We start from the raw sequence: 22,421 nt of genomic DNA, 5'->3' as shown, positions 1-22,421 counted from the left end.
CAGGAAGTCTGAAGTATAGTGTTTGGGGCAGAAATAGCATCTTTCACAAAATAGAAGCCAAGGAAGGAGGAAAGCAGGTTAAACAAAGGAGAAAGGGGAAGAAATCTTCTGTGACTTGTCAGTGGCAAGTCCCAATGCTGGAATCAACTGAACTCCAACATATTTGGGCCATTACTACAAAAAGAAATTAAACCTGTGTAAACAATCCTATCCAAATGTAGCAGTAGGACTGATGAATGAAAGTTAAGGCTGTCTGATGGTGAAGGTACATCTCAGATCGGGGCATAGCCAGCATCCATGAGTTAAAATTCAACTGTTTCTGTATGGTATCTCTGCATACTGTATCCCTCCTAAAAACATGGGAAGGAGAACAGAAAAGATTTTCCTTTTTCTCAATTCATCTGTCATACTAAACTAAAGAGCAGGAATGACAATGATTTATCTCACAACGAAAAATGGCTTGAAGTTGGAATTGTTTTCAAGCATGCTTTTACCATATGATCAACGTGTGAGCTCTCTATCTTCTACGCTGGTCCACTGAAAGCCAGTCTTAAAAGTTAACATTTTGAAACATTTTTGTATTCTTTTTTCCTTTTTGGTTAGGGCTGTCTATGATAATCAAGTCTGAGAGTTTTATTCTGTAACTGTCTTGTCTAAGAAATGCTTGAAATCAAAATCAGAACTGAGATGCAAATGTAATTAAAATTTATGGCTTAAAAATCCAAATAGGCAACTTCTCGTGCAGACCTGAGTCTGCAACACTGCAGCATGTCTGCCTGTATAATCCATGGGGGGAGGGGAGGGAAGAAATACTGCAAGAAAATTGTTTTGAAGAGGCCTTCTTCCAAACCTTATTTCATTTATTAAAAACCTCTGATTTTAAGCTTGTTTGGTGACCACTTGTCCTTTTTAACAGTATCACAATTTAAATGAGTTTCATGGATTTGAATTTCTCTTTTAGAGTCTATATCAATAATGTTTATTCTACTTTATCATACAAACTGGTACTGGTATGCACCAAATTATCTTTAACTAGCTGCAATACTGAAGACAGTGCTTCACTTGTTCTGTAATTTATAGATCTGATCACTTCAAGTTTTCTTTCAGGCCTCTCTGAGATTCATGGGCTGTGTACTTCCCTCAGTACATCACTCCTATTGTCAGTCATTGTGCTGGGTCCATGTTCAGAAACATATTGACTAGAGAATTGATCTTTTGACCTGTAACTCACTGAATGGCCTATCTCCCTTCTATTGAATAGATCTGCAGCAAGCTGCTCTTTGAGGTCAGTTGATTCTGATCTTCTAACCATTTCTAAACATCATTTGGAGGTCACAGAGTGACAGGACCTTTACTTTATTTGTTTCTCTGTCTTGCCACAGAAGGTAGGGGACAGCAGTATGGATTTCACACATTCTTTCAAAAAAGGGGACTATTCTATTTATTGGCTGTAGTGTAAATTTACTAGGTTAATTTACAGGAGAGAGTAGCAGCAGAAAGTCTAACATAGAAAAAATGGGTTTTTTTGGAACTGCAGGAAATCTGTGACAAATTTGCACATAAGAGTACACACGAACAGCCACTAAATGACAAAAAAAAAACCAAAAAGTTGAGTATAAAGGTACACATACTTTTTTGAACAGAGATTTAAGTCTCTTCACCAAAAGAGAATACAGAGATAAATTTTGAATAAGTACTTTTTTTTTTTAAGATATTAGTTAGTGTTTCTTTAAAAAAAAAAATTAGAATTAAAGAACACTTCCAATTTATTTTCTCTTAAAATCCTAGACCCTAAAGAGCAAGAACCCACTAGCATAAAATTCTTAACAAAAACTCACCACAGAAATTGTTAGGTCAGACAGCTTTATTATGCCAACTCCTGCTGGAGCTACAGGTCTCTCAGCTTGTATGCCTGAGTCTGAGTGCCACTGGCTAGATGCTCTCACTCCCTATTTATGAGATTAGGTTGATTGCTTTACCTCTCAGTTCCACTGTTTTAAAAAGACATGACCAACGCAATCTATCTATCCACCATTTTAGCAGAGAGAGTAGGTTGGACAAAACACTACACAGGGATTTGGTAGCAATAACAGTGTCTGAGGTTTTATCTGAAGTATCTAAGGTTAGTACAAGATTGCCAAATTAAAATACAGCATCTCTGACAACAGTTTAGAGGATACAGGACAGGATATTCCATATTGTTGTCATAGTCAGTCAATGGCAATGCTCCACAGAGCTTCCCAAAATACTGTTCTGGTAAATACATAATACATTCAGCTCACCAGCATGTTATAAAGACAGCTTGATTTGTAGAAAAGCCTGTCGCAACATCACAAAGTCTTACATAGGAACTGGACGCATTTGGAATAGGAAAAAGCAACTTTCATGGCAAAATTGCATGCAAATTAACGACACATGCAGAGAGCCAGGACATGACAAATGCAAAATCATCTGTGCAAGTACACATGTACAGTCCTGAATACCTGAATCTGTGTGACAATATTGTCTAGTACTACTCCTAACCCAGGTAAAGAACATTTATTGAAGTATGGGGGCAGACAGCACAGAGTCAACAATTCCAGGGGAAGGATATTCAATTAGTGGCATATGTAGATCTGCCAATTCTAAAGTTTTAGCTGTGGTATTGGTGAGATTATTCCTTCTTTTCATGCCCCACAAGCCACAGAGCATACATGCTTCAAGATATTGTGCAAGTTGTGTCTGGAAAATAATTTTTTATTTGACCAGGAACAGTCCCATTAAACCATCTGCCCTGCTGTGTAAGCTAAATATAGTACACATTACCTTAAAATACATGGTTGTAGGCTGGTACAGTATAGTATCATGGCTTCAGTGAAATTAGCAGACCTGTGGCCACTTGCTGTACTTTCTGGGGACCATGACTGGGAAGTTTATCTGAGTAATACCTGAACAGCTCTAAGCTTTCTTAAGCATACAGAAATGAAAGTTTAATTCATACCTTACAAATCAAGCAAATATTAGAAATTCTGTCCTGTTAGCTCTTCTGAATGAGAATGTGAACTTTTTAAAATGTTGTATAGAATAATTCCAGTGGAAAAGAAATTTTACTGAAACAAAATTCTACACAAAGCCTCTCAGCAGTAACATACACTTTGTACGTGTTGAGCTGGGAGCTAGTTAAACTGGAATATCTATTGATTTCTTTTATTCAATAAATATAACTTAAGTCATACTTCCACCTAAAACCTCTGTCCAGTAACTCACAAATACCTTAATTTTAATCTGTCAATGAATTTACTACTTGTGAAAACAAAATACTAGTATAGCATGATCTTCATGCAGACAACATGAGAAACAATCAGAAAATCACCCACAACCTGGTTAATTCAAAAGCAGCTGATCAAAGTCAGCTACATGTCTTAAAATTTTATGATTACTGTAAACGGACACTTCCAAAATGACTTCAATGTGAAAAACAGCAGCGTTTCTTGCAGTCATAAAAATACACAATAGCCAAGACAAAAAAAGTCATTTGAGTTATGCTAATGGGTTTGGGTAGCAGATCGTTTTGCCTCTAAATAGCCTCCTTCTTTGGATTCAGCAGGCTGGTAAACACCATAAACTGAGATTATGTACTAGCAGCTACCACTACCTAAAAACATGGTTGTTTTAAACAGCCATGATAGTTTTCAAACTATGTGTTTTAGAAAGCTGAATAGTTAAATTTGACTCAACCATTTCACTTGAAACCTGTAAAAATGCATATATAGTTCAACACTTCAACCTCCAATGGCAGTGAGGTGTTCTGCGAGATCTGTTTCTTCATCACTGCAGTAGAAAAACAAAAACTGAAAGCAAATAAGTATTGCTTATGCTAATTATATTTAAGTGAAGTTAGAGATGTCCTTTTTTCCTAAATGATTTTTTTTTTCCCAAGAAAAAAGCATACTTAGATTTGATTAACTGAAGAAAAAAAAGACATCATAAGAGCATGTGGAGTATGACAGGATCAAAAGATTTGTTTCAAAATGTTTCACCAAAATGCTTCAATTTCAAGGCTAGCTTTAGGCCTGTTATATCCACTACTATGAGCAAGACGTAAGACTTAGTGGCATGGAAACACAATTCATGACAATTATTAGAAATCTAGAACTTCCCAAGAATGAAAAAACAACAGGCCACATCCTTAAACTCTACTAGTATACTTAAACTAGCATAGCCTAGAACAGCAATTAGGTCCTCTAACTTACTCTCTTGATTAGTTTACCAATCCATACCAGTACCCCAGTCAGCAGAGCACAAAAGGAACAAAGCAGAGTTTTGTCCTGCTTCTTTCTCAGAACTTAAGCTCCACGGAGCCACTCTCAGATTTGTCATGAGAAGATGTGAATGTTCATGCATAAACCTCTTTTAACTTGTGAACTGTTAATGCAGAATATACATAACTTAAAAACTATTAAACAGTTATAAACACATTAGAGTAACACCCTAGATAAGTAAACATGCTTACCTCATGTGGACTGGTATAGCCCAAAAGTAGATTTGCTGCTTTAATGTCACCATGAACATACTCATTTTCATGTATATATTCCAAAGTATCCAACTAGGAAAGGATTTAGGACAGAAAAGAAAACATCATCATCTTCTCCACTCTGCCCCTAACCCTACCAGCAAATATTTCTCACTTATACAGTGAAATCAAGGGCTACACAGACCGAGCTGAGAAATTTGTTTTGAATTAGAGCACAAGGACTACCCACTCTGTCCACAGGGTCTGCTCCTACCAGGCACATAGCTGATGGTAAATCATAAACAAGCTATACTTTGCCATGAGGTATCCCTGTGTAAACTACCTATGAGTACAGGCTTCTAAGGTCACAAAACAAGAATGATACTAGTACTTTATAAACACTGGAGGAAATGTTGAGAACAAGCTCTTAAAAAGAACATATTCAATCAGCCCTGAAGGTTTATATTTGATCCTGCCAGTTATTATTTGACTTGCATTTCATGTCACCATCCCCCTGCATCATCATCATCATCCTTCTTCAGCCCCTTGCACATGTTCGCACTTGGCAACTCATACAAAGGACAATCTAATCTTGGCTTTTGGAGAGTACAAAGAGTGTTACAAGTTTGTCAATTATGTGACTACAAAAGCCCTTCACTTTTTTTTTTTTTTAATTATTACTGTTATTTAGGTTAGAAGGAAACTTCGGAGATCTCCAGTCTAAACCCCCTGCTTCAAGCAGGACTAATGTAAGTTAGGTCAGGTTGTACGAAGGATTGAATAGTCAAGTTTTAAAAGTCCCCAAGCATGGACATTTCACAGCCTCTGGGAAGCATGTTCCAGTGCTAAGACACTCTTTCTGCAAAAACTCCTTTACACTCAGAGTTCCTCTTCCTGTAACTTAAGACCATTGCCTCCCATTTGCTGTGCACCTCTGTTCAGTAATAGCACAAATGATATTACAAAGGAGCATGTATACAACCTTCCATTAGTATGTGCCAGTCTACAAGCATTTGAAAACAAAACTGTATTTGCAGACTAGCCTAATCCTGGCCTGTACAATCAGTGTGTTCAGCAAACACACTGAAAATTTTGCATTCAGGCATGCAATTGTGAACTTTGACAAATATGGATGTCTAATACAATACCCTTCAGACACTGAAAAAAAAAAATCAATACATGTTAAAGCATATGAGAATAGGCTTACACATCTCAGTCTAGACATACATTTTGAAGTGTATGGTCTATGTTTTAACCTATTAAAAAAAATTCTGTCTAAGCCCACCAACTTCCAGTCTGCAGGGGGTCTCAATTTTCTACTTAATACTCATTTTATTTAAAAAAAAAAAATAAAAAAGAAAAATAAGAAAACACATAGCATTTATGCATGTTTAATTCTAAACTCAAGAGATAGCTAAAGGAACAACACTAGAAAGATAATTTTCTAGCTGAACTCAGCAAGTTTGAGACATAGCAATTTCCTCTCTATATATACAAACCATTCGTGCCCCAAGTTGCAGAACAGTCTCCTTCTTAAATCTCCTTCCACAATCTTCAAAGATTCTTTGAAGGTCTTCCCCCAGTCTCTCCATGACCATGAATCTATAGCTATCAGGAAATACATAAAAGGGAGGAATCCTTTAAGACAAGACTGCAAGTTTGTGTCAGATTGAAAGGACTTATCTCGATTTTGTTGAAAATGGATCTTCAGTCAATTTGAGGCTTAATTACAATTCATCTTGTTACCTTTTTCCCTTGTACTCAGCCAAGCCTGATCCCCAAAACACTGGAATTCCTAAACATCTTATTTTTTTGAGATTCATCCATTTTCTTACTGTAATAATAATAAAAAAAAAAAAGATAACATTGGGTTAAAGGTAGCTAGAGAATTTCAGGTTTGGTGTGGGGGTTTTTTGTTGTTTTTGTTTTCGCTATCAAGCCAAGACTTTAAATGAAACAATGAAACAAATAAGGCTTATTTGACAGGCTGTGTAGCAAACAATTCAGACCACAAATTTACTCCGAAGTTCTCTACATTCTGCAAAACAAGTTTTTTGTTCTAACAAACACTTTGTTCCCTTAGAAGGCAGATAAGCAATTATCAATAGCTGAAGAAATAATTCCTTTAGAAGCTCTACGTTATTCAATACAGAATGCTTCAAGCTATCAAAAGTGCTTATGTCTACCAGCAATCTAAGTCATCTAAAGTCTTTAGAACGGTTCCCATGAATAAATCACATCCATGCTTAAGTGTCTGCAGAATCAAGTGCCTTGATTACTACTAAATCCTGTGATGATTACACACACTCTTAGCTCTGCATATGGAAATAGTTACTAGCAGAAATACGGCCACCAATTAGTCCATGTAGTACCTCTGTTCTAAGGCTGGCCTCTTTCCATTCATCGTTGTGCACTCTGAAGTGCACACATAATAAATTTGGCATGTTTCTGTTCTCCCTTCTGATCAGAAAGGACAAGGATGACATCCAAGTAAAGAAACCTATAGCAATCTAGAATTATTATACCACCAACTAAGATTAGTTCAGTGTATGTGAAATGAGCTGGCTATCAAGCTCTAAAGCAACACTTCTTATTAGAAGCAGTTAAACCCAAACTTGTCCTTAAATCTACCTGAACCAGAACTGATATATTACTTACTATGCTCTTGTTTTGCAGCCCTCTGGTAAAATTTCAGTTCAGAAAATAAGGGTCCATTTTCAAGATATTCCTATTGAGAAATAAATAAACTTAGTATCATAAAATGCATTAGAAAGACAACAGTTTCTAAAGAAAAGTGTATGAGAAATTCAAAGGGGATGAAACCCCTTTTTTTCCCTACCTCCCATATACCATACCATCTGAAATGTGATTTTAATAAGCAGCTAAAAAGAAAAGTTGTTTGGCAACACATTTCCATAAACAACTCTGATTCTTTCAGGAATTATTTAAGACACTATTTTCAGAAATACTGTAGATCAGGTGTGTCTAAGTTCATAGTCTACTTTTCCTTACTAAACTGTTGAGGGTAGTAAATCAAGGAAAGGAAAGAATCAAGTCAAGGAAATACTGTGTGTCACAGAAACGCCAAATATATCCCCAAGCAGGGAAAGTATATCAATATATAAAAAAAACAGGGAAAAAACCAAAAGCCACAAGCATCCAATACAGACCCAATGTTGAAAATAAGGATAGATAATTAAGAGAAAGAAATGCATTCAAGTTAACAATATAGAAATGAGATCTACATATTACCACTTTAATTACATGCACTGCATCATCTTCTACAGGAACATGAGTCTGAGGGGAAGCTGCAAAATGAGAAAGAGATGGGGATCAAGCTGTATGCAACAAAATGTAATTGCAAACAAAGACCTACCTAACATTGCATAAGGTGACCAAAAAAACCCATGACAAAGATATCCAATGTTTTGTTTGAATTCCTGCTTTTAAAGGTCAGAGTTTTGCCAAGTTCAAAGAAAAACAAAATGAAAACAACACACACACGCACACACAGAAGTTTTAATCAACAAGTACAGAAGCAATTTTAACCCACGTTTTCAGAACTCTCTCCTTCGATGCTAATTAAGGAGTAAGCAGGATGTCCCTATTGCACGTTTGCACCACAATGAGGTATTCCATTATAACAGACTATGTTTAAGTCATTCCAGTCAATTGGATAAGTTCTGTATTTGGTTGCTGTCAATCCACTGTCGTGACAAAGACACCACTTAAAAGTTGTGACCTACATTATGCCTGTAGACAGGATTGTCTGCTTTCCTCTATTACAAATTAATTTGGCCCTAGAACCTTGATTTCTATTCTGACATTATTTAGACACCAGCCTAAGTTAGGGACAGCACAGCCACCACCTACCTAAAGGGGAGATGAGGGATTGTGTCTCTTAGTTCAAGTAGAGATTTCAAAACAATAATTGACCACATGTGCCAATTACAGCCCAGGAGACAGAACCTCTCTGCACAGACAATGCAATCCTATTTTCTTCTGACCCTGAGAGAACTATCAGTTCTCTCTGATAGTACTGAAGCTACATGCAGCTACACTGGGATTAAAATTTAATGAGACTAAATCATCTTTTAGAATCATCACTGAAAAAAAAAAAGTAAAAAGAATACAGTTCCTAGGAAATAAGTGTCCCTTTCAAACTTCTTATAATGATCAAATACCAACAACAGTCCAGGTGTGAAGCACTTCAACTATCAGCACACACAAAAAATAGACTAGTTTTATCCGCATAATAAAAATCAAGTAAACTTGGACCTAATCAAACCACCCAAGCTTACATTTTTTGATGGTCAGGGCATAAAAATATTTTTACAATTAACAGACTCCTTCAGCTGCCATCTTCCTTCAATTCTATTCAGCACCTGGGCTGAATCTGGCAGCATACACACCCCAAACACCTGCGGGGTCCCCACTGCCTTCTGCTTGACATTTCCCCATGTGAATGCTTCTGTGTTAATAACACATTAAGATAAAATGAACATATCCTATAACAGTAGCTCTGTAAGGTGCGAACTATCCATAGACTCAAACGGGTAGCAGTCACATTCAGAATACAATTTAAAACTATCATACAACCAGGAAGGAAATTTTGGTAAACTGTGTTCTTACCATATTATTGTACAGAACTGGGAATTAAGGCACAGGTGCTTGAAGTCTTTATCTTTCTCTGCCACATGTAGACTATGAGTTAATAGCTGAAGACATTAGTTTAAAGGAACACATCCCATGTGTTTTCATTGTATTCAACAACATCACATTACCCAAACAGAATTAGATGTGCTCCCTTACTGACACAGATCAGAAAAGAACCTGTGTATAAGGAAATGTATTTTAATACGAAGTTACTTAACAGAGGTTTGATAGGTATAGAGAAGTATCAAATTTAAGTGTATTTGAAAGAGTCTGATCTAACTTCCCTGTAGACATCTTGACATTTTATAAAGAGAGGCCTCATTCATGGTAATCTGGAACAGACAGTAACAGCTGTCAGGGTAATGAAGAAGAGCAATTAACGGGAGGTAGCCCAGCAAAAGGGCCTAACCCCCATGGTTCTTACACTACGCCAGTGTGGATGCTTTTTGGAGTCACACTGAAAGAACATCCTGAAGAAAAATAAAACCAAAACTAACTGGCAATCATTACAATGTGAAAAGGAAGAAGAGTCAGACAAAGCTCAACAACATACAGGAACAGAAGCACCACAAAATGAGTAACACGACATTCAAATCCACAAAAGGAGAAATGGTATTATTGTTTTTACTGCACATACATGAAACAAGGCATAACATTCACAGTTAATAACATTCTGAACTTCTTACATAGATAATGCTTAGACAATTATTCTCATACATACAGATAAGCAGAAGTTGCATGCATACCTTTTGTTACATCATTTTAATTAACCATTCATATATCAGGCAACAATACTTTAGCCGCAACTCAGAAATAAGACAAGGCTATTTTTTGTCCATAAACATACATAAATGGTTTTTAAAAAATTGTCTCATTACTATGTATAGTTACTTAACAGAGTGGAAAGGCTCCCAAGGTTTAACAAACAGTCTGATTACATACCTCATAGACCACCACCACATACTCTCCTGTGAGTTTAGCTCATAGTTAATTACTGTATACTCGTAATTAGCCATGTGCTAGCCTCGTTCTGTGTGGTAGCACATGGCTATTTATAATATTACAATCAGTTAAATGCTAGACTGCAGGACAGTAAGCAGAGACCCTGCAGGAGAGCAATGCTGATAGGCAGGAGGTCTCTGATGGCATACAAGTACACACATAGAGTACCAGGAGCACTATATGGCGAGATTACGTTTGCAAAGGATATCTTGAAATAGCGTAACAAATGTGAGTGTTCCCAGTTTACAGTTTATGTTGCTTTTACCAACTAGAGATGCACAATCTCCTTGCATTTTGGGGGAAGGGTGCTGATGTATGCATATAATCAAAACCATTGTCTGCATAATTGTTAACTGGGAACACTGGTGCAAGATGAAGCTGTGTAGGGGGCTGTGGCTGTTTCTATCTCATGCCAAGATGAGTCTCACAAAACATTAGCAAAGGGCAAAGGACACAGCTCTGTTTCCCCTTCCTCCCCTTCATCCCACAATCATAGCTACCATGCCAGTGAAAAGCATTTGAATTTAAAATGCACTCTGAAGTAAAGCAGTGCAGGAAGATTCACATTTTTTGCCATAATTTCCAACTGTTGTGCCTACACAACACAGCAAATAACTTACCTCAAATTAACCCATGTCCAGAATTCCCTAGCTTCACCCAGGCACAGCAGTTATGGTCTTATCATCCACTTTAATTGTGAATTTCATCCGTTTTGTTGCTGAGTGCCACAACCTTAATTAATGTAGCTTTCTAAATGTTAATAAGACATGGTAACAAAAGGGTGTTTCTGGACGAACTGCAATTTCCTACAACCACACAGCACAATTGCATGCAGTCTGACAAAGAAACGTGCCAATTCTATTTGCCAGTTCAGACGTGCTTGTTGTAGTTTTAGCAGTTAATATGTGGCAGTCACATTTGGAAGACGGTGAAATATTTTCAATGGCTCTCACAGAACCAGTTTTGTTGACAAAGTTTGCACAGTGGAAAAGAAAACAGCATTGATTTGGCAGTTTGGAAAAACATCCCTGTTCCTGTCCACAGCTGTTGTCTTTGCAACTGCTGGATATTTTGAGAATATATTTGTTTGGGAAACATGAATAAAATTATTTTCAGAAGTTCTTGGGTTGCTAGTATTTTATTTTTGCTTTGCTTCATTGGTTAACTAATCCTGAAGAGTGATATTGTCAGCTTAGTTTTTTGCAGAAATAAAAACTAACCTCAAAAATACCACACTTCGAAGTTACAGCCTACCTATAAAAAAAGCTGGAAAAATTCTGACCCTGTTTAAGTCAAGCCAAGAGCTGTTAAATTCAATGGCTAACAAACGGGGGGGGGGGGGAGTGTCACTCAGGGCATCTAACAATAAAAAACGATCCAAGTTGCAGGAATATTGTTACTAAAAACAAAATGTAAACAAATAAATAAAAAGTAGCATCTGCTATTTAACACACAACTTCAAATACTTCCTACATCTGGAGGGTACTAAGGCAAATATTTAAAGGCGAACAAAGTACATTGCATTCCCCCCACACCTTTGCAATATCCAGTATTTCCCAAGAACTGAAACATTCAGTGCTTGAAGTCTGTTTTTAACATAGCCTAAGGAAGACCTGCTTCTCTGCTCATATTGTTACTTTAAAGATAGATCATCATTTCCTGGACAGACTTTTCTGAACAGTGTTTATGAATAGGGTTTTTTCTAGATTGTTCTTCTAGGTAGCTTTATGAATGTAGCGTTTTATTATACAGATTACAGATACATAGCCCTCTATACCATGCTTGTGAAACCATCTCCTACAAGACCCAACTAAACCCGTTTTGGTAGAAAATTGTGTTCAACTGCTAAACTGTTTTGCGGGTAACTGCAAACACCTCCAAGTTAAGAGCATTCAGTACTGGTAGGAAATTTCACTACTACTACTACTTACTCATCTTTCTATGAAACCTTAATCTTGATTCACTAGAGCCAAAGTATTCTATTCTACAGCAATGGAAGCCACTGTTTGACTTTCAAAGTTAATTACTCTAAGCTGAAATAGGTATGACACATCCTTTAACCCCAGGCAGAAAAGCTATGCATGGTCTGCTCTTACAGCACTCTCAGATGGGAGTCCAGGCCTCTAATATTTAAAACTTGATGCACAAACTCTTTTCTGGCAAGATTCTGCTCCAGCCCATCTGCTAGTCTGACATGGTGCCCACTCAGAATATACCATGCCAGTTTCAGTAGGGTCCAGGTGCCAAAGACGGCTGCAGGGAGTGCCCTCCATAAAGCAACAGGTGCCCTATCTCTCATCCAAAGCTCTTCCTGTTACCATATAACACTGCTCAGAAACACATCACCCACTGAAGGCAAAAAAACCACTAACAAACAACCTACCCAACAACAACAAAAAAAATCAAACCTGCTCTCTTGACTTTCTAGTTTTAGTTTGCATGCCAAGGTCTCAGTCCCTGACCAGAACTCTCACAAGGTGGACTAATGAAGAGCACGACAACAGCTCCCAAATGACAGGTCCACATATATGGGGGAAAAAAACCCCACTCAATACATTATGTGACAGAACACTAAAGTGTAATAGTAATGATCTCTGCAGACTTTGTAACATAACAGGCTTTAGACTACTGGGTAAAAATGACTTATGCTTTCAAAGTTAAGACTTCTAGCCTACAGACGACCAAAAAAAGAAGAAAGAAGGAAGATTCAAGAGGAAGCAGCCATCAGCAAGAACAAATTGAGGTGAAGAGTATTTCCTCTTTAACAGATGATGCAGGCCGATGCTGTACCACGTGTCAGTCCTCAGTAACTCCCGAGTAGCAAAATCAGGCTAAATTTATGATATAGTTTGCCTACAGACAGGGTGAAAAATTAGGTAATCTGCTTGCTCTATCTATATCTATACAGTCTAATATTAGTGACTAGATAAAAAGACTTTCCTGAAGTGGTGCTTGTCTGCCAACGAATTTATTTTCACACTAAGATTCACACCTGCAGGTACAATGAGACCTTTACTGAAATGCATTTTAACTTCTGAAGGTTAAGAAAAATCCATCCCTAACCAGACAGTTACCTACTAGCGCTATTAATTACAAGGTTTTGCTATTAATATTCTTCTTTCTATTGAGTTTATAAAAATTACGCTGAATGTATACCTTTCAGTATCATTTTTACTGCATTTTTAATTCATTTGCTGCACTATAGTAAATATTTTCAGTGAAGTTAATTTAAGCAACTGCTGAAGTACTTCATTTCTCTAGAACCAATTGCTAAAGCTGGCTTCCTAACGCAAACCAAGGAATGAACACTATGAAAATAACAAAATGTGCTTCCATCAACGCTTCTCTTCCCTGACACATGTACACCCCTGCTCACAGCTATACAAATTATCCATGGAAATTACTCTTTCTGAAATAGAGACAACCTTTCTTTCACACCTCAGCCTGATTCCCACACCACCAGGCCTCAGAATATCAATGGCAGTGTGTACTATAGTCGAAGCTTAAAAGTAGAAAAGGCCACAACCATACCTCTTCCCTGCCTCCACCAGCAGCAGAGCTCCCTGTGCTGCTGGTATTAAAAGACAATACTCACCCATTTAATCGCTGTTTACTGTTGAAGCAGATATTCTTTGCCTCTTCTTGGAAAATGAGGGAGAAAAAAAAAGAAAAAAGAAAAGGATAGTGCGCTGGCTATATTGGTGACAGATCTCCAAGTAGGGTAGAATAATCATCAGTTATAGCTTTATCAGTATGTACTTTCCTGAGCTTCCCATATTGTAACAACACACACAAAAATAGCAGTCAAACCGCAACACACAAACACGTGCTGCAAAGCCAGGTTTCAAAAGGTTTCAAAACTCTTAAGTTTTCACCTATCACTTACCAAGTTTCATTACAATATACACACATAATACAATTAAAACACATTTACAATGGAGTAAGTTCTATTGTAAAAGACATTAACAAACATGTGCATATATAAATATATATATTAAAAAAAATATTTTGCAGAACCATCAGTTTCCACGAGAAAGAAGCCTTCAAGCAGACAGTGCTGTGTACAGCAGATTTCACTGTGACAGTGGAATCTTAACAAAACATTGCGTGACCTTTCTGCATTTAAATTTTCAGTCCAAATTGTGCATTAATAGAGTGCTTGCAGCAGAACTAGAGAATGATTTATATAAAGACTGGTGTTAATTACTGACTGTGATCAGGAAGATAAATGAGAGAATGTAAGGCTCTCAGTAGCACCCTCCTCAACTCTTGCTTAATTTTCCAATGTACTGCCGCTGTTCTCCACAAGGCTACAAACTAGCCGTGAGATCACCAATGTCATTCTTCCCCAGTTGCTCTCCATTCTGTTCCCCCTTATCAAAGCGTAGCAGTTCTGAGATGCCTGACAGCAAATCAGCCCTATTTACAAAAATAAAATAAAATAAAACTTCTAACATACAACAGTATAATTAATTCCAGCTTATGATCCATATTGCTTTTGCTACAACAAAAGCAATGCTTGAGAGAACATCTCTAGATGGCTTCTATTGCTTCTGGCTGCAGAGGAAGCTCTTCTCTTCAGAAGCATTGGGAGGAATCGGGTTTTGTAAGCTTTCTGCTGCTGGATTTGCTCTGGTTGAAATAAAAATGCAAAGGGAGTCCAAGGGAAGGAACAAGTCAACAAAAAAACAGATAACATGGCACAGACTGGAAAGAGAAAGAATAATTACAAAACCAGGGAAAACATTTGTGAGGCAGGACAGAACTTATAGATAGTGATAACTTTCATGTACATAACTAGAAGTTTAGAAGCCCTGCACCTGAAGAGACTATTTGCATCTTAGGGCTCAGGATCAGTAAACGGTTTTCAGCAGCTCTGATCTAGTGAACAGAACCTTCCACAGAATGCATCCCTTGTAAATATATTTTGCAGAGATACTGTAAAATTTCTCAAGAACATTGTTACAGATTAATGGAGTATGGAGTACCCTTAATGGGAAATTAAGCTATAACAACGCACATCAAAATCTTTACACTGCTACTGTAAAAATACTTATTAAAAGATACAGCCAGCAGAGTTAACCTTTACTTTTACAAAAGGGCGGTGCTGTTCGTATCTGGCAGGCAGTCGAATCTGTCTCTTCTCTCCTATCTTGCCCACCTCTCTACAGCTCTTTCTGGGTTAGCTTCTCACTGAAAGTTTAGTGGTCCTCTCACATCTTGTTGTATATGCACTAAAAACTAGTCTGAACACCACAGAAAAAGAAGGTGCCTCTCAGCACCAAGCACCCATATCGTACCCTCAAAGGTTCATCATCTACTTCACGTCCCTTGACTCTCAGAGACAGCTGAACTCTTTGGTAGGATCAAGCCCCAAAAAAGCTACTGAATGGTATACTTTACATAATATAAATACTTATCAGAGATAAAGAGGTGGACTAAACAAGAAAGCTACAGTCAGTGTCAATACTTGGGAATAAATCCTGCCCATTCCCTCTTTTAATTATAGGATAGGCTACAAGGAGAACTAAGCCTTCAGTTCAGTGCTACATGTAACATTCACTACCCCTTCTGAAAGAAGAGATTAAATGAACACAAATACCATTATAGAAGTGGCAGCTATATTTCTTTAGCCATGCTGTCACTTACGAAGAAACACAGAGTAGTAATACCAAGGGTCCCAGATTGTATTCTCATTCTCAACTAATTGACTGACTGCTTTCCACCTCAGTTCAGTGGGAGCCAAACTGCAACAAACACCACAATATATGAAATCACTTCAGTGGTCTGTGTGCTCAGGCAGAAAACTAATCAAATCTGCATGAAACTGACTGAATCCCACGTGCTATACCACCCACAAGGTCCAGTGTGATTTGACTGCAACAGCAAATGACAGAGCTATATTCTAAGTGATTCAGGAATACAACATTTTGTCTTACACATTCAAAACAGTTCCTTCAGACAGCCTCCAACCATGCATTTGGTGAAGAAATTCAGTGCAGCAGACCACACCAAATCTAGCCCAAAGTAAAACAAACCCTCAACTTAAATAAAGGGTAGATGTACCCACCAACTGTTGCCATTTACTCATTCACTTCTGTTACACTGAACTACTTGCAAATATATACACTGCCTTAGTTTTCTCCAGGTTTTTCAGTGAGCGTGTCTACTCTGCAGAAAAGCAAAAGCAGTGGCATTTAGGTTGTTACTAAAATCTTTTTGCTTCATTTACACAGGCATTCGGTGGAACAAAGTGCCAGCTTACACCTTTTTCCCCCCCAGAAAGTTTCTCCACTCAAACCTGAAGCCTAGATGCAACTTAAGTCCAGATGCACAAGTAAAATTGTCCACCCTCCTGCAGTTTACAGCCACACATTAATAGCTGGAAGAACAGTACAACTGGGCAACCACTTTAGAGAAGCAACATCTGACCACGTATGGGACTATCACACCATGAAATAAAATATGGGTCTTCAGTTGCCATTTAGTTTTTTGTGATTAATCATAATGGACATAAGGAGGAAAAAAAGAGGGAGAGGAAGAACACTTCAGTGCAATATAAAATGTTCCTGAACAGCTGAAAGCAGACAAGCACCTTGAGATAGCCAGACAGATGTAACAAAGATCACAGTAAATCTGTCACCAAGAGGCCAGTGGCATGCACGTGCTACACTTATGTCTTCAAATACAAAAAGAGCAAACATGCTAACCCTTCTATAGAAAATGTGCCCTTTTTCTCTCTACAGTAGGTCCCTGATGCTACAGTTTGACACTGATGGACAACTCGTTCACCTCCATGAAACCACATTGAATCTAGCACAGCTCTGCATATTCGAAAGGAGTTACTAAAGACAAAAGAACTGAGAAGGCATGTAACACCTGTTCTAATGAAAACTTGTCTCGTTATAAAAATCTGGAAATCGCACTAAGTGGAAAACTCATGCTGCTTAACAGCACATTAACAGATTATTTTCTAACAAATCACTCAATGTGAAGGAAATATCATTAAGAGATCAACTGAAAAAACCCAACAGTAGGTAACAATCAAAACTGTATTTTCCATGGCAGAAGCACACAAGGAAAAGCTTAAAAAAAAAAAAAAGGTATAGCTGATTTATGCATAAAAGGAAGTCAATTTATGTATAGGAGTGACTTGCTTATCAAGTTTTAAACATTAATACTCCAAATAGAGAGTTAACATACCTCCAACTTAAAAAGATCATGTTTGGTTCCAGGAATGACGTACTAAACTGCTTCTAGATAATTCTTTACTGCTGCCTTAATACAAGTTCAATTTAGTCTCTACCAGTCACTGTTGGCTAGTTTGCATGTATTTGTTTGCCGTGAAAAAACAAAACAAAGCAAAACCCAAACTCATAATATTGCTTTGAAAACAGGATTTGCTCTTTCATAGAAACCAGCAATAGTTACATACATTATATCCTCTTCAGTGACCCAGCATGCTTTACAAACTGCTTTTGAGAACCATTCATTCCTCATAAAACACTGGCTGAGTGAAACACAGCAGCTTCTTCTGAAGAAAATACAAAAAAGTATCTAGGCTAAAGCAAATAAAGAACAGCATTTCCACCTCTGGCGAAAGGTTTTAATTCAGAGGCAACACCCAGCTAACTATTGTTACTGTTATGTTTCTTGGACGAAAACCGATTCAGTCTTGGCCAGGAGATAACATTTCCAATAACCAGAAACCCAGAGAGCGCTCCAGAGCATAAGACTGGCCTAAGTCCAAAGCGGCAGCTAACAAAAGCATCACCATTACTTTGAAGAGCGTCGCCTGGCAGTGCTCTTCGGTAGTTTTTGACAGCAGCAGAAACTTGCCTACCCCACCCAAGCTCCACAGAAAAGCGCACTAGGAACCACTGAACTGGGCTAGACAGCCCACGGAGAACACGCTCCACCATCAGCAACACTTCTGAACAACAAGGACACCTACCAGGGCGCTGCAAATGTCAGAAAACCACACTTCAACACAGATGACCACCAGCATGTAAACAACAGTAACTTTTAAAACCCATTCTGTCTTATTTATGTCAGAAAGTTACAAAGAAATTTAGAAGTCACCCTTCTAATCACCACGCGTATTTTACCTAAATAGATCAAGCCAAATCCTCCACGGCCGATCTGACTGCCCAGCCTCCAGACTTTTCCTTCGGTGTCTTTCAGGATCATGTCTCTTGGCAGAGGAACCGGCAGCTTGCCTCTGCCTCGATCCTTAGGCGGCATCGCACCTTGAGGGAGGGGAAAATTAAAGTTGAGGTTTTTTACAAGAAACAATATCCCTCAATGTCCCTTTGCTAACAGGCACCGAGCAGGGGCCCAGCTCTCCGCGGCCGCCCTCGGCGATCCCCCTCAGGGCGGCGCCGGGCGGTTCCTCCCCGCCTCAGGGCCAAAGGGCCTTTCAGCCGAGCGGCAGGCCGAGGCGGCCGACTCGCAGCGGCGTCCCCTCCAACGGCCGACGGGACGGGGGTAGTAAGCGGCCCGCGCTCGGCCCCGCCGCCCGCTCCCCCCACACCCACCTCCGCCAGCTACGAACTTCCCAGCTGGGAACTTCCCGCAAGCCGGGCCCAAGCGGCGAGGACCCGCCCGCAGCAGGAGGAGGAGGACGGCCGCCGTCCTCCCGCGGCAAACACCGGGGCGGGGAACAGGGAAGCACCCGACGGCCTTCGGCGGGGACGCGGGCTCTGCCCGCCCTGCCCGGCCGGCGGCGGGGCGGGCCTCCCTCAGCAGCCCCGCTCCCCTCAGCGAGGCGGAGCCCGACGCGGGGTGGTGGGGGAGGTGTCGCGCGCCTCCCTCGGGCCGCCGGCCGCTCGCGCAGCGCTCCCCCCTGAGGCGCCGGCACGTCCCTTCAGGGGAAACGGAGGCGGTGGAGGAGCCCGGCCGGCGCGGCCTTGCCTCCTCTTGAGCCGCGCTTCGCAAGTGAGCAATTTACTTTTTTTTTTTTTTCCTTAAAGTGCTTTGGTGCATATCGAAGTAGTTGATGAGACTGTTCCCCGAGGTTTAAAAAAAAATAATAATAATAATTAAAAAAAAAATCTTAACTCACAGGGGTTTCAGGGTGCAGCACAGACTTCAGGAGCTGTCATAGTGCCACTCCTTAGCCAGGCTGCTTCATTTTTACCTCGGGGTCTTCCAGGTGTAGGTCCAGGGTCACTTCTACGCACAGAAACTTGCCCCAAACCGGCACGCAACACCTCCTGCGTTCATCCCGGGTGAGACGACAGAGGCTCACGCTGCCTCGAGCGTTGGTAGCCACCAGCAGCCCTGTAGCACAGTGGGAAGAGGCAGCAGTCAGCCATTGGTAGTCAGCCATTGCTCCGGGCAGGTAGAGAGAACAGATGCAGCTGACCCAGGGGTGGATCACCCCATCACCACCACTAGGCTGCAAGTTGGGAATAAAGGACAAGAGTGCTTTTTTTATTCCCCAGGCTCACAGGGCATGCCTCTAATCACAAGCAACCACCTTGTGCTATCTTTGCTTTATTAATAGGGTCCACCCACCCCACCAGCACGCCACACCTAGTTAGAGCTCACTGGGGACCACCATGTCTTCCAAGCAATGACTACCAGTCCTTTTACCAAAAAAAAAATAGGTTCAAGAATAATCAAAATCCAGAACATCTTCAGCAACCACATAATTTGCAAGTGAACTTAAAAGTAGTAACACCGCTTATGACTACAAAGTGTATATTGCCATCAGTACAGTAGGCCTTAACACAACAAACCTTTCTGCTTCATCAGTCTGGCAGGGTTTGTGGGTTTACCATTACTGAAAGGAACAGCTGAGGAATTACCAGTAGAAAGGTCAACCATAAAGCAAACAAATTCAAGATTGCCATAAAGCATTTCACAGGGTTTCTCCCCTTTGCAAAAGTCAAAACAGACTGTAGGAGGGTGGGGTTGGGGTTATTTTGTTTGTTGGGGTTTTTTTTCTTAAAAAAAACCAAACGAAACCACAGATGCCCCATGCTGCAAAGAAACCATTACCACTCATTGGAGAGAGCTAGCACCTTTATTCAGAGACCATTTGGGCAAAGCTCTCGGGATATCTGTCACTTGGTATGACAGCCACTGTTCTGCCATGGGTGAAGGATCTTTTCAGAAGAAAATTGTCTTCAAAGAGTTGCCTAGGAAAAAGAGAACAAGCGTCTGTTTAAGGAGAAAGCGTTTTTGCTGAACTGTTGTGAAGAGGTATTCACATGAATAAACTGAAATGAAAGCATTTATTAGAGTGTTTACTGCTTCTTAGCTATCTTTCCCTGCCCACAAAAGTACAACAACATCAGGACAAGAAAGTGAAACAAATCAGGTGAGGTTTGCATCTGTCTTCTACACATTCAGGAGATTCCAGTGATAGCATTAGATTGCTAGCAGATGCCTACATTGTCACATAGTTTAAGGCTTTTTTTTTTTTTTTTTTTTTAGAACCAGGAAAAAACCCCATAAATTAGAAGACTCGAAATTGTGTGGAGAAAAAAACAGATTAAGTATAAATAGAAAGATACATGATCCTACAGAAAAAGAACTGATTAGATATTTTTATTTTATTTAAGTACAGAAGAACTGGAATTGATTTCCCTTTTGTTCCCACAAAACCATTGAGAATACTCTTAACATCAGGAAGTTAGTGGAATATATTGATTTAATGAAAGGTTGGGGTTCAATGCAAAACTTTACAATTCAGAAATATAAGTTGTTTTGAGCTTATTTAGTGCTTTTTATTCATGAGTAAGGATAAGATCACAGAAAGAAAACAAGTTCCTACAGTTCTGAGGAATAATGAAGTCATCAGAAAAGGCTATTTTGAAAATAGTCATTGTAAGCTAACAGCAAAACTAGAAGGAGAACTAGAAACACAAAGGTCTATTTCATTGTTAATGAATACAGTAGCATATGCAATCTGTTACTGTTTTTGAAAACTTCAGTCAGGTTGTATAACAGCTGTTTGACTTGTACAACACAGATACCTACATAGGTAGTCGAAGTTTAAGGTCTTCATTTTTTAAAAGAAAGTTTTCTTGTACTACTAAAAGAAAAGAAATTGCAAGTTTACAGCTCCAACTCCATCCAAAATGGAGGAGTATCTGAAGTCTTAGCCATCTTTAATATCATGCAGCTCTTTCATAACTTGCACAGTTTAACATTATCATGTAGTATAAAAAGGTTTAAAATATATACCCTACAAGTCCCAGAAAATATTTATGGGTTTGGTTGGTTGGGGTTTTTTGTTTTGGGTTGGTTTTTTTTGAGAGAGAGGACAAAGTACAAACTTTTAAAGCTTTTATAATTTATTAGAACAGTTAAAAAACCCTCAAAGAAAAACACATAGGAATGTAATAGAGACTAATAATATCACTCAGGCAAAAAGAAAAAAATTTACTAAAAAGATAAGTTTCTTGCACATACCAGGCTACTTCTGAAGAATGAGTTTGTCACTTAAATCCAGACCTTTATTAATAAACCACCATAACTAGTAGGCCCACAGAAATAATATATGCAAATGTCACTAACATTTTTTTTATACAATTCTGTTCTAGACAATGCAAAATAAAAACTTAACACACAAATTTTTTTAAAAATCAACAAAGATCAAAGACCTTACATGAGGAAAATCTCTAATCAGATTAAAGCTTAATACTAGAGCCTTTTGCCCTATAAATAGCACATCCCTGTGTTTTGTAGGCAGGACTAAGGAAACCTCGTTTCCTGTCGGGCTGAACTGGAAATGGGGTGCTTTTTTTCCCCCTGCTTATCATCAGCCAACTAGCAACCCTCCCAAGAAACAGGAGCTTTATTTAGTCAGGTTTAAGCCTCCATTACCTCTTCACAATTGCTTCAAATCAGCAGTTTGGGGTTGTGATATAAAGGGGATGAATGACCAAAATAATTATAGCTATGAGGGTGGGTTTTTTTCAGGAAAGCCTAATTATGATGGAAGCAATTTCCTTTCAAGGTGATGTAGGCACCATTACTGCCAAATTCAAGAATCCTTATAGGAGAAAGGTGTGTATGCTAACAAGAGTAAAAATATTCAAATCCTGCCAGCATACAGCGGAAAATGCTACCAAATTACTGTTATTTTACTTCCTAATGGCACATTGCTGCAAACAGCTGAGGGCCACAGGCCTTCCTCGTGAAGAATCTATCCCTCATGCAGCTCAGGTGGGCATTTTCTCATTAGTCAGAATTAGAAGTGGTAGAAAAGATACAGGTTGGATGTTTGTTTTAGTGTTCTGGGTATTTTTAGGGTTTT

The 22,421-nt window shown here is 39.0% G+C and overlaps 1 protein-coding gene across 3 annotated transcripts in view; it reads right to left on the bottom strand.

Moving 5' to 3' along the window:
- The window catches only part of VRK2 (VRK serine/threonine kinase 2), a 46,843-nt gene extending 27,695 nt beyond the window's left edge, over nucleotides 1–19,148 (bottom strand). Inside the window, exons 1-7 of one of the 3 annotated variants that reach the window (XM_075035388.1) lie at nucleotides 18,688–19,148; nucleotides 18,259–18,399; nucleotides 7,745–7,800; nucleotides 7,151–7,220; nucleotides 6,239–6,326; nucleotides 5,992–6,100; nucleotides 4,493–4,585 (exon numbers count right to left, since the gene is read on the bottom strand). In XM_075035388.1, the coding sequence (XP_074891489.1) occupies nucleotides 4,493–4,585; nucleotides 5,992–6,100; nucleotides 6,239–6,326; nucleotides 7,151–7,220; nucleotides 7,745–7,800; nucleotides 18,259–18,394 (552 nt within the window). In that variant the 5' untranslated portion in view covers nucleotides 18,395–18,399; nucleotides 18,688–19,148. Of the gene's footprint in view, nucleotides 1–4,492; nucleotides 4,586–5,991; nucleotides 6,101–6,238; nucleotides 6,327–7,150; nucleotides 7,221–7,744; nucleotides 7,801–18,258; nucleotides 18,400–18,687 lie in introns of those variants that run through there. The other 2 variants (XM_075035389.1, XM_075035390.1) reach the window with 2 other exon arrangements.
- Between the last annotated feature and the right edge of the window lie 3,273 nt (nucleotides 19,149–22,421).

This window comes from Buteo buteo, chromosome 9 (genome assembly GCF_964188355.1).
Source record: "Buteo buteo chromosome 9, bButBut1.hap1.1, whole genome shotgun sequence".
NCBI classification, from domain to species: domain Eukaryota; kingdom Metazoa; phylum Chordata; class Aves; order Accipitriformes; family Accipitridae; genus Buteo; species Buteo buteo.
Note: the sequence above shows the minus strand (reverse complement) of the source record. Positions and strands in the feature narration are given on the sequence as shown.